The 14292-nt window shown below is 36.2% G+C and overlaps 1 protein-coding gene across 4 annotated transcripts in view; it reads left to right on the top strand.

Annotated features, from left to right (window-relative positions):
* LOC100161686 (nucleolysin TIAR) overlaps positions 1 to 14292 on the top strand; it is a 356777-nt gene that overhangs the window by 276697 nt on the left and 65788 nt on the right. For all 4 annotated transcript variants that reach the window (XM_016805847.2, XM_016805846.2, XM_016805848.2 and 1 more), the window contains one exon: positions 8187 to 8274. In XM_016805847.2, the coding sequence (XP_016661336.1) occupies positions 8187 to 8274 (88 nt within the window). The remainder of the gene's footprint in view (positions 1 to 8186; positions 8275 to 14292) is intronic.

Genomic DNA, 14292 nt, shown 5'->3' with positions numbered 1-14292 from the left:
CTTTTGACTTTCGTATATTAAACGCTTGGTAAGATGAGCGCCATAATGTCTTATCGTTCCGGAGTTAGTATAAAAAAAAAAATAAAAAATACAAGTGGCAGAGGGTAAGACAAAATCATATATAATATGATACCGACGCTTGTGCTGACGTTGCTGTCGGTTATTGCTTTAGGGGGGATTCAATGAAAAGTGAAGAACAGATAATGAAAAAATAAAGAAAAACATCTGTTACCACTGTGCCCAATGTTATGATTTAGACATCGATGTTCGGACCGTTTTTATTGGTAATATCAAGAAACCGTTTTGCCGGGCGAAGGAAAAAATAAAAACCGATTTCTGAATAGTATATTATTATTATATTATGAAATGCATCATATTATAATATAATATATAAGTAGATACATTAATATATTTATACGAAAAAGGACGAGTTGGACCAATTGGAAAGTGATTTGAATTTCAAAATCTTCGAAAACCGTGAGTTTGATGTTATTTAAATTTAAAAACAACATAAACTTCAACACGCTGTTTTTTGATCATATTTAATTTTATATAAGAAGTTCGTGCGTCAGAGATTATACCGATATGACTCATACAATAAACAAAGGGCTTAATCCATCGTTAAGCCTACAGTTTATTGTATTACACAAAAAATCAAACGACTTCGATTCGTATCAACTGTTTCTGACGTTGTCGTCATTGTGATTTAGATTATTATTATTGTATTTGTACACGAACATTAGGCACAAATAGATACGATGACGGAATTGTCATCGTTGTTATAATTTATTGAAATGTTAATTTTTTCGTGATCACAAATAATAATAATTATGCACATCGTGGTGAAACCGTGATATAAAGGTGCATGGTAGGAAGGAGTGTGGGGGGTGTCACTTATGTACAATAGGTACATTGGGTATACGACAAGACGTAAGTATAATAATATGTGCGCACAACGAGAGAGTCGGTCCAGAGACGTGTTTACCGATCTAGAAATGTTTAAATGTGTTTTAAGAGAAGCTGCGCCGAGGGTGGAGGGGATGAATAATATTCACAAACGCACACTACAGGCGGTGCATATCCCCTCCCCCCAGAGAGGGTGAGAGGGCGAGGGACACACCACCGCTGTAGTGAACGCTTTTTGCCAGAAAAACCGGGCGAGGTCCATTCCCAAACACACACACACGAGTATATAATATACAGTATACGTATTACGTATATTATGCACACACGCCTACACATATACAAAGCTCGGTCGAATCTTGGAGCCACGCCATACACTCACGCGACAATCCAGTAGTCCTGCGCCCCGCCACTCCACATCCACCCCCGTGCACGGCTTACACTTTGCTGCCCACCCCTATACACACACACATAATAATAATAATAATATCCGTTCTTTACCCGTTCTCTCTCAGTACCCTCTGCCCATCCATCGTCGTCGGCGTCTTTCTCCCTCCTCAAACACACACATGCATGCGTCACGTATACATGTATAATTTATATATATATGTAAACATTTGTTGGCTTAATCTACTGCAGCGTTATACACACACACGCGCGCGCGCACGTTTGCGTACACAGGCGAACGATGAAGGGACCACAGGGTAATAATAACATCGACCGAGTATATTATATCATATGTATATAGAGGTGTGTACATAGATACGTTTGTGTGTGTGTGTATGTGTATGTATGGAGTATAAAGAGTGTAACATATATATAATATAGTATATATTTTGCGTGCGATCGAACACGCGCCCGCGTGTGGGTTTGTCTGTGCGCGCGTATCGTTAAATGTGAAATATGATTATCGTCCGAGTCGAACGGCTCTCCTCGTTCCTCCATCACGTCGCGCGTAGTTTCGAAAAAAGAAAAACCAAAACCAATACCGTTCACGCACCGCCAGCGTCATTCACCTGCAGACCTGCAACCCCCGCCGACAACTTACGATTTACGGTCTGTACTGCATACAGCTCTCCGCGATATCTACGACCATGGATGGCGTAGTGGTTCCGTGGATATTCGTCGGATTCATGTAGGCTCGTATGTATATGTGTGCAGAAATTACAGGAGCCGCGTGGGCCGTCGAAAACATCAAAGACTGTCCTCGACCCTGCTCCTCGACGTGAAGCCCCGAGTACGTTATACCGAAATAACGTGATTGGTACATTATTATATAATGTAGTAGCTGCGTGGTTAGGTAACCCATAATAATAATACCATTAATATTATGTTTAGGTAAGATTTCTCGTGCCATGTGCATAATTCGTTATGTAATATTAATTTGTATTGACATTGTATCATTGTATCATTTATAATCACTCGTTACGTAACGATAGGTGCATAATATTAATTATTATTACCTCAGTTAGTTATTTTAATAATATATCATTATGTGTAACTATTAATTCATACCTACCTATTTTATTCGTTTAAATTGTTTTTAATTACAACTTCGTTTTGATAACGTCATATCAAAAGCCTATTTTCAGATCATAATACACACTAATAAATAATAATAATAATATTATATAAGATATTACAGGCGATATTAACTGACAGACATACTACAGTATAGCATATAATTGTTTTAAATTCAGTCGACGTATTGTTTTGGAGGTGAAAGCGAAATGGTTTTCCATGTTCAACTCTTATTCGATGTCGAACAAAAACAATCTATAGGGAAGGAAAAAATGTAATCCGCACATTTCGTCTGTAAAGCGTTTTTTTCAAAAAACAAACATTCAATAATCGTCGGTCTGTTATTCTGAGGAGGAAATCGGTGCGCGGTATAAAATATGTATAATAAAGTCATCGTCGCCCATCATTAGCTCCATTGTTCGATACACAATCACGTCGGTGTTCCGCGCGAATCAGAATATTAAAAGTTTTTAAATATTTATACGCACGCAAATTGTACTACGCTCCGATGATAAATACATTGTTTAGGCATGACTAGTGTGAGTGTGTGCATAATATAGATTGCACGTATAATATATAATATTATCCCGCACATGATATTATAATAATAATATATGTGCTCTGGTCATCGCGGGTAGGTCGCTGCACCAAAGCCATTCGCCTGCATAATATTTGAATAATAAATCAGTTAATTGCCGCCGAGATCGTGCGAGCAGCCCCTTTGATTATACAGTAAAATTAACCCCTATACACATACACACACAAACACAAACATGCTTAGAAGGAAAGGGTCGACAATTTTACGGTGTGTACAGGATGCTGTTTCGCAATAGGTATATAGTGCAATATTATTATATGTATATAATATTATAATCGTTGTCTCCTCCCCGCCCCCGCTACCACCGGTTAATACCCGTAGTTGTACCTGTAATAATATATAGTATACGCGGTCGGATTAAATTCACGTGCACAGGACGGTGCAGTCGTGGAGGAGTAGGACGTGCATTGCACATGATATCATAATATGAAATATATATTATATATGTATATTGTATTATGCGCGTTGCTCTGCATATTACTGCCATGACCATCGGTGTCGGCGTGTGGTGCGGTCAGGAAGTGCACCAACGTTCTGCGTGATAATAACGCGTTGATTTAAACGCACGCGCCGATAAGACAATATAATAATAATAATAATAATAATAATAATAATATGACCGGAAGTGCATTCGGCGGTGGGGTGGTCGGCTTTACATGCAGCCGCGGCCTTGTTCGACAAAGGCCGGTTTTGTGCGTTGTATACGTGTGACCATATATAGCATACATAGCTACAATATAATGCTCCTGCTGTCGACGGCCGTATATATATAATAACACCGATAATTTACGACCTCCTTTCGCGTTTTGTTTTCTCGCGTATCGTACAATATATTATATGTATACATTATATTGTACACGTACTTTCGAATGCCGTATATACGCGTTATACATTTTATTTTTTTATTTTTTAGTCTGCTCGTTTGAAAAAAAAAAACCGTCGACCGTCCGTGTGATTTATCGTTGTCTCGGGGCGACCGGAAAGCTCGCGTTGCATTCTACGTGAATTCATATAAAATGCATGTGCGCGTTGGGCACTAAAAAAAACGTGGGATATCTGTCAAACAGAAAATCTCTTTATACAAATGTATGTGTTGTATTATATATATTTTTACCATAATATCGACAGCCTATACGACGCTGTTCAGCGGACATGCTCTTTTCAACCAGATACTGTAAATGAACACGTTCTCTCTCTCTCTCTCTCTCGCTCTCTCTCTGTAACTGTACTCGCGTCTCTTTCGGAACTAACGATAATTATGATTACAACCACACGAGACGTCCAAGTGGTCGATCCCGGCACAAATCCACTGGCTGCGGAAAGAGGTATTGTCGAGAGTTTATACGTTGCAGGCTTATCGATCGCGCCAACCACGGAATTCCATCCCGACGACGTTTTAAGCGTGAAAATTGACTCAGCCGACCGACGGGCCCATTGCCGCATCGCGAAAACCGGAAACCTCGATATTGCTTAGCTCTTAGCACACGCGGGGATCCTTAACTGCGGCCGAGCGCGATCGAGTTAACGGCACTCGTGTAACGGTCATTTAAACCCACATACGATCGGTATTTAGCGTCGGATAAACGGCGCTCCCGTTTTGGCCATTACGACCGTCTCTCTAATCGAAAGAAAACATCGGCGGCAATATTGCTGGTCGTTTCGCAACTCCTGTACACGCAGAACTCCCTGCAGGTCGGGCAGTAGACCATAATAGGCGCTTAAAGCTTGTAATGTTACTTTATATAGTATTTATATATACATTTACTATACGACTGGAGTGTAATAATAGCCGATAACTACCACCGTCCTCCATCGATCCAGACCAATGTGTGGATAGAGTTTTTCCCGGACTTGTTGCACTTGCCCGTGCATTTGTGACAACCGGTACAAGACTGTATCGACGATTTCTTTTCCATCGTACGCAACCTTAGACGATGGTATAGGTTCGCATATTTCACCGATATGATACTACCATATGAAAATATTATGATATATTATTTTCCACGACATCGAATGGTGATCGAGCCATGAAGATCTTACATCGTCGATACGTCTCATGTGGAAACTTGTATTGTGGGAGGTGGGGAGGTGTGGATGTCCAACAAACATCTCCGCCTGATTTTCTATATTTGTTTGTTTTACACGCTAGTACAATATAACATAATAATATAATATCACAAACACCGTCGATATAATCTCACCGCGGCGATCTGGCGGTGACCTACATATGATATAATAATAATAATAATAGTAATAATAATATGACATTATCAGCTATACGAAGCCGTGGTGCCAAGAGCTTGGTACTCGGTCCGCGTCGTTTTCTTAGCGGCCGATTCAAATCGCACCGGCTCTTGGCCCGATTCCAACGGCCACCACCGACACTGCGCGCAGTGCTTTCGTTTGTTTCGACCCACAAAAAGTCAAGCGGTAGACGGGTTAAATAATATTATTACAATATAATAACATCTCCGTTTATAATACTATAACGAATACTGCGCTCGGTATTTCAACTCCCATCCCACACCCTTCTAGCACGCGCGCCGGTAGTGGTTTTTCTCGATCGGCGCTTGCGTATTTTCTCAGTTGATTATTTGTGGATACGCATATTATATTCATATATATACCTATGTAATATTAATATAAATACGCATCATATATGTATATATACATAAATATTATCCATAGTGCACGCGCGCCCGTTAACGTCTCTTGCCAATCGTGTGTAACAACCAGATAATAAATTCTTCGCTGGTTTACGACCGCCGCCGCTGCCGCTTGCACTGCGTCCCCTTTGTTTAGTAACGTATTATATATATATATATATATATATATATACACACACACACACACATACACCTACCCATACATATATATCATACATTATATAAAGAATATATAATATAAATTCACGGGTTACACTTGCCGATCACGTAAATCCACTTACTCCTATTGCCGCCGACGTCGCGTTTGCGTTCACACGACGACTCGTACCCTCGCCCTTAGTCTTCCCGCACCATACACGCGCATCGTACTAAACCAACCCTCTCCGTTCCGTCACGATGACGCGTGTTCTCGGCCCCCGCCATGACATTGCTGCGCCTGTACGCGCGTGTATAGTTCAATATTATCGTTTCCGTTTATTACCACAAACAAGGTCGCTAGCTTCCAAAGCGCGTTTCTTACAGGTTACACGCAGATACGCATATATCATAATATATTATTATTATGCCGCTGTACGTGCATTATACGCCCTTCGGCTTTCGAGAAAATGCGCATACACAATAACTATTCCTAATAAAATAGCTCAAATAATTATTAGTCTCTAAGTTTTAACCACCTATCGTAAAAATAGTGATTGACCCCGCAGCTGAAATTTTAGCGCTCGATTGACGCGAATCACTTTTATTTTTAAAAGAAAAAAAATTATTTATTCAACACGGCAGTCCAGATAGGCAATTTAAATACGCGCGTGCGCGTGAGACCGCAAGATCGCATGTTGCCGTTGCCTTTACTGACATTGTTGTTTTACTTTTTTTCTTCTCTTTTTTATTTCCTATTTTAATTTTACCAGTCAAACAAAAATGTCTGTTTTTAACTTTGATAAAAAAAACTCATTGTTTCACAAAACAAAAGAGGTTTAAAAGTTGTTGCTGGGAATGCGAATAACCTCTTTCAGAATTTTAATATGACCTTCCGCACACGAGCGTTTAATACTTTGGTAACTAAATTTCGTCTCGTTCTCTGCGTAAGCGAAAAAATGCTTTCTTTCAACACCCAAATTCCACAAAAGCTTTTTGACCATATACGTTATCGAAGTATTTTTTTCATGTGTGGCGTTTTCCAGCCAAGGGCTCACCGATTGAGACGCATGATTGAATTTATTTGATATCGAAAAATCTAAACTCAATACTTAGCTACCTGCAGCTAATTTATGCGTAAACAGTTTTGAGTTAAATCACCGTCCATGAGAATCAATTATAAATTGGCGATATAATTAGATAAGACTATATAATTAGTTATCAATATGTTAGGAGAGTTCGGGCTGTGAATCGACGACAACTATAATAATTATCATTACGGGAAAACAAATGTAAATAATTTTGACCTTTTTTGCCGTTGTGTAAGTAACAAGTATTTGGTTAAACTTTTGCAGACAGAAATAACTTGTTTGCGTGCGCTTGTGTGTATATGTGTGTTTGTATGCTCTGGGAACAAACAGACTCGGAAGTAAATACGCGAGAGAATATCTTATATACCTACCTCTATACCTTTTACGTGGAATAATGCCGACAGCAGCGTGGCAGTGGGGCTGGAACGACGTTGGTGATAGTTTTTGTGCTTGGAGAGAGAGTTTTTTTCAATTAAAACGTAATTTAGCCGTTGACCGGCAATCCGTAAATAAACGGTCGACAAATACACGCGAGCTAAATGTGTTTTCGACCGAACCGATTAGACTCGGTCATTTCGAGTCTCCGACGGACCGCAAAAGATATATTATGTATTGTTAATTATTGTGTGTAGTATATATATATATATATATATATACACATTGTGTGTGTGTGTGTGTGTGTGTGTGTGTGTTTTACAATATGTGTGTGTTGTCGGCCAGTCGGTAAGCTTCATGGAAAAAAAGCAAGAGCAAAAAATGTTTAAAAGCTTACTTAGAGCGTGGGCTAAACTATAAATCATAGTATAGTAATATTGAAATATATTATGTTAGAAAATAATATTCGTGGCGCAGTGTAGCGTGGTCCATACACTTAACCGCGGAAACATTCTGAGTGAACGTATCGGCCGGTGTTGCTAGCTCTCGGATGGGTGACCAGCCGGGCTTAAATAAATAAAAAAAAATAATAATTCGTGATCGACGAGTGATCATTCTTAAATTTGTTTATTTTTCCATAATTTCAATGTGAAAAGTATGTATTTGTTTCTACCTGCGGTACAAAAGTTAGCAGACAAGAAGTCTCTGCGGACAAATGGCATGTCTGGTTTGCTAAGATAACGTCCAAAAATAAACACTACCTTTTTTTATTTCATTTTTCTGTCAAAGTGTTATATTATTATTATTATTATTATTATTGTTTCCTCTGTAGCAATGCAGCTGCCATGGCATATCAACGTTATATTTACCTTGTATGGATATTATTTTTGTTTACAGAACACCATCACATATTTGTCGGTGACCTGAGTCCTGAAATCGAGACGCAAACACTGCGAGAAGCATTCGCACCTTTTGGCGAAATATCGTGAGTATAGATCTATACCGTATTTATTATTATTAAATTTATATATTTTCCATCTCTTCTTCGATAAGTCGATTTATACAAACCAAATAGTATAATATATATACATTATATACGTAACGTTATTACTTTTTTTATATACCAATAGAAACGTACGCGGTCATCCGTTATGCTGTCGCTGTTTGTGTCGAGTGAATAAAAAGCAAAATCCATTGAGCGAATAGACGTTTTACTCTTAAAAATCGAAATCGATACTTAACGTCAATTAATATTTACGGATATTTTAAATCGCATTACGTGTGAGATAATTTAATATTAAGTCGCTATGCTCTACAGCTATTCATACACTGTTATTTACGAATCGTATAAACACACGGTGAAAATGTCAGAATTGAACCAACAGACGATTTGTAACTGCATCTAAATCTTCTGTTGATCGCACATAACACTTTGATTTTGTTAATTACGTGAATGCCCATATCGTCAAGATGCTAGGCGACTGGCTGATCCATCCATGGTTGGAGTGACGATAGTCAAAAATTCGATAACGTTTTGGTAAAAAAAGAAGAAATTTAGACAGAATTATTACGACCTTCAGGTTAGGTAATATAATCGTTATTTTTAAATTAACATGTAACACCCGATCGAGACACAAACCGATGTACACGCTAAAATCATGTTACTGACTGATGTCGAACAAATCAAGTTTTTTACAAGTTTTATAGGAAAGATTTTCGTTTAAAAAATAAATAAATAGATAATCAATCTTATGTTGCAACTAATATTACAGTTCTAAGAACGATGTCACGCCCGCAAGTATTGTCTCTGCCTTACAATTAATGGACAACATACCATATTCACATTTCGCAGTTCCGATTTTGTGCTGTAAGTTTAAATATTGGAGTGACTTTATTATCCTGTGACTTAAAGGCAAGAACATTATCTGATTTCTATCATCTGCTTAACGAGAAGACTTGAAAAACGTACTTCCCTTTAAGTTTGATAACAGGTCAATTCACATTAATATTTAAGTTGACTAAATTGAAATTTCTGAACGTACATTTTGGTATGTTAAACGTTATTAAGACGGTGCGACGTCCTCTCAACCGCGAATAATTTCATGATTTCGACGAATAATTATTATTTTCGTTGATAATTTATCATGAGCAGCGCTTTTGTGGTTCAGTATCACAACACCACAGCGACATTTATTATTGTTCGTTGAGTACACAAATGCACGTAGTAAATCACACGCTTGTTGTACTAATATTTTCTCTAATTTATAACTATTATTATAATGATTTGTTTTCCGAACACTTTAGGTTCATTCGGTTGCGCCGGTTTTGCGAATGAGTTTATAATTATTATTGTTTATGATATTAATTCGTAATTTTTTTAATTCTCTGAAATACAAATGAAATATCAGGAAATTCAGTTGGGTACAAAAAAAAGTAATAATAATAATAATAATAATAAATAAAAAGAGCAAAATGTTTCATGAAACGAATAATTCCAGGTTAAATGGTCGCTATTGAAATGCAAAATATAACAACAAATCATAAGAGGAATGAAAGGGGGACTAAGGGTAAACAATTCGTTGAAGTTAAATAGAATTTTTTTACCCCCGTTCTTTCTGCTTCCCGTCGCCTTTGAAAACGATTTTTAACGAGCGTTTCGCCTATTTGTGCGGGCACTTTCTTTTCTTTCGGTGCTTTCCTCGGTAGTATTTTAAAACTTCATATATAGGCGTAAATTTTATGATAAATTGAATGCACATTTGTCAAGATAGTGTGTACCATCACCACGGTATTATAATATGATTTAGTTGATAATATTTTCTGTCTCGACTAATGAAATAACAATGAAGTGCACACGTTTTAAAAATGTACAATTTTCAACATCACTCGGGACGATATCAATTTTTATGGGTAAACACACTTACGAAATTCAAAGTTCTAGGCTTTATACAATATATATATGTTTTTTTTGTATTTACCGAATATGGTTTTTATGTCTGTGAAGTTTTAAAACAACGTGTTTGTAATACAACCGTAACTAAAAGTATCGATCGGACTCCCCCATATGTTCATTAGAAATCGGTATCCCGGGATTAATTCCCATTAAAATCGAGTTCGTTCTCCTTGCGTCCCAAATAAACTCGTTTGCTGGCGGTTTGACATTTCTGATTAAGTATTGGTAAATGTTTAATTAACTAATAGGATCTATCATTGTTGCTTCTGGAAACCCATGCTTGTAATTTTATTCGAGCCACGGGGATGGTTGATTAAATATTACTTATTGTGTACGGTTATTCGAATTAAATGTATGTTCTACACGGAATAAAAATATATAGCGTTGCTATCATTGTTTTTTTATACTTTTTTTACCGCAGTTATTTATTTTTGTTTCTTCAAAATGTTACAATTTCCGTGCCTGTATTAAACACCGACTGTATAGAACCTATACGTACTACACAAAAAAATGGCACAGATTAGTTGCAGTTATCAGCTGCTTACATCGATTTCGCTAAAATTTCGAGTAGTAACGTAAGCGTTGTGAAACACGATGCTAACTAAAATACTTTTTTTTGTACATAGTTACTAATTTTAAACAATGTCACTTAATACATTAGGTGTCTACTACCTAACCTATGCGCTGCTTTCATAAAACAACTTACTATTTAATAAGACTTAATAATCAATTTATATTATGTAACTATATATTATTATGATGTACCTATTGATATTTATTATTTTTATTTTAAATTTCTCTGATTATAGAAAAAAAAAATAACAATTATAGATACCTACTATTTATATTTATATTTATCTAATGTTCCAAATATTTAAAAATATACGTTTTCTAGTTTTTTTTCTGAAAACCCAAACCCATATTGTAGACTTTTTAATATCGAGCCATTTTGATTAGCAATCTTTAAAAGTGAAAACAAAATTCCGTATATTTTAAGAATGCATAATTTCTAATTATGAATAGTAAATTTAATAAATATTTAATTCTGTTATTTTTTATTCACAAATTAATGGTAACATATTACCAACAAAAAAAAACAACTCAACTTGGTAACATTTAAAATGTAGCTCATTCAACACCTGATTAATTATTTGCGCTTTTCCAAACTACTATTCACAATAAATAAAATAACAGTGGTTTGCATATTATATTTATTTATTTTACAATGTGAAAACTTTCGTATATTTGGCCAGTATTTTCGGATTATAAAACCACAGCATTTTCTCCGACTGAGATCTTCAGGACCTTACCTTATAAAACACTCCTAGCTAATAATATTCGCACGCGCTTCGTCTACTCTGGACAAATACCTACACGAGTGCAATGGCTACGAATTTATACCTAGTTGTTTGTCAATCTCGTGGGTTTTTGCATGTTTTAAATAATATTTTACCGACCGAGTTTCAACGATTTAGTATTCCGAACTACCGGCAAAGTGTCATCATTCTAGTAAAATAATACTTGGCTGATTAACAATATAATGCCCGCCGTTTACATAGTGGCACGTATTGAACAGTTTTCCGGTCTGTGAGCAGTATTTATTCTCGAACCACTGTCGAACCATAAAATAAATGTGTGTATATATGACCGGTGCGGACGTTGAAAAATTTTTCAGGTAATTTATGGATAGTCAAAAAGCTGAAAAGGGTTCATTAGGTGCAATTAAGGTTTTTTTTCTGAATACCTAACAGTACATTTTACATTTGTAACATTTCCACTGTGCGTAAATATATTATTATTATATTCGATTCTATCGTTATTGGCTGTAAATCAATCGCTACGGTTCTGTCGTTAGTCCGAGTATATATATATAATGTTATATACTTTTCGATAGAACTAAGTGGGATAATGGATGGAAATACAAAAAAGGCTGATTATTAATCACGATTTACCGAGACTATTGTATAATATTATGTAATATTAACGCTGTTATACTTAATTATGCTGTTGACGTTGTCCGCATTGGTTCAACTAGGGGTGGGGGGAGGAGCATTAACGGGACATAGGTTTTATATCAAGTATAAAATAACCATTATGTAAGCTACTCTGAAAATCCAGACCTCGGTATATTATATTTTTTAATTACAAATTTGTTGGTCACATGAATACAGTATTACACAAATAAGATTCATACTTTATGCTTTTTAATAATCTGTTCATTAAATATCTAATTTATAAAAAATTATTTTATTGTTTATGAGCAAGTACATTCTACTCTCTGGAAATAATACATAATATTGTGATATTAACTATGATATATTAGAATGTTCAACTATAATAATTCAAAAGAGTATAGATTCTTAAACTATTTTTGTCATGAACAGTTTTTAACATATAAATAATGCAAATTTTTAATTTTAATTTATAAAGTACTATACCACACTAAATTATCTTTGTTTTGTATTTATGCGTTAAAGGAAAATATATTTTATACAGTTATTGCACTCTGACTCAGCCTGCCTAACAACATTGCAGTACACTCACACCAAGTCACTTAAACCAAACTTATTAATAGTTGTCCATAGAAGGCTTTGGGGCCTAAAAATTCGGTTTAATCACTTGATAGTTGATATTAATTTTACACTTCAGTTAAGTGACGTTGTCTCCACGGTCAAAAATCGGTTATGAGATACCGGAAAAATGTATTCACGGCTGCGGTGCTGCTAAATTGCCTATCCAAGGTGCCGTGCATTTGTGATTTTATAACAAAAATAATGAAACGTTTATAAAATAATTATAGGTACTTAAAGATAATTTTGAGATCAAATGTTATGAATAAAAACTGAACTTAATTGTTGGACCAATGCCGAAATTAAGAAACGAGAAAGCGCACACTTAATATACTTTAGGTTTTTATCGCTATATTGGTTGCACAGATATAGAGCCAAAAATATTATAACACCCCTCTCAAACGGTACATAAACGGTATAACAACGTCTTTGCTCACTTTCTTTTACAGTAATATAATACTAGGTAAGTAGGTACTTGTATATCTAAACAGCGCGGAACTGATTATCCCTCATCAAAGCTTGATCGAGAGTTTAGCATAAGTGCGTCGCCGCCATTCATCGACGGCGATAATATTATAGTTTTGTTAAACGATGTTGAAGTCTGAGTACGCGTAATATTATAATGATGTATAGTTATATAGTCGCATGGAAAATACGATTTGAAGATTTTTTGGTCAGCGCAGTTTTTTACGACTTGTAAACCTATTATTATAACACTCACCCGTGCGTAGACCTATATAATAATATAAAGTGATACATTTTATCATCATTATTATTATCATCTCGCGAAGGCAGCGGTGTCAGAACTGATAATATTTGTTAAGTATAAATATTCGTAAAACGATAAACGTTCGTAGCGGACGCGAACCGATCGATTCAAAAGTGTGGCGGCTGTCTGGTGTGGTAGTGGGTGGTGGTGGTGGTGGTGGTGGAGAGCGAGCCGTCCCGACGCCGCCGTTTAATCTATCTCGCGCGCGGCGACCGACAGCTATTGTTTTTAACAATGCCAGCTGACATTAATTCGCAAACGTTCTGCCGAGACATTCGTTTCGTATAACAACCGTGTACACGAGTAGCGGAGCTGATGTTTTCATTTGATCAAAACGTACAAATATTATTACAACGGGGAACGCGGAAAATAATTTATATTTCGACAAAAGGTGCAGAGGTATATCACCTGAAAACGCCGCAGTGCCGTTTTGTTTTGGTAACCGTCTCGGTGGCGCGCACAATGTTATTGTAATTCGTATATATAAATTATATATACAATATACACATGTATATAATAATAATATATGTATAGGTGTGCGTGTGTGTATGTGTGTGTATCACGTAATAGGTTGTCTTATATACCTACACATTGTTATTCGATCGGCTCTCCAGTGCCGCGCCACACGCACGGGATGCATTGAAACGGTGCGCCGTTATTGTATATTACATGTATAATGTATATAAGTAGTGTGCCTATATTATAATATGC

Source organism: Acyrthosiphon pisum, chromosome A1 (assembly GCF_005508785.2).
Source record: "Acyrthosiphon pisum isolate AL4f chromosome A1, pea_aphid_22Mar2018_4r6ur, whole genome shotgun sequence".
In the NCBI taxonomy this organism is placed as follows: domain Eukaryota; kingdom Metazoa; phylum Arthropoda; class Insecta; order Hemiptera; family Aphididae; genus Acyrthosiphon; species Acyrthosiphon pisum.
Note: the sequence above shows the minus strand (reverse complement) of the source record. Positions and strands in the feature narration are given on the sequence as shown.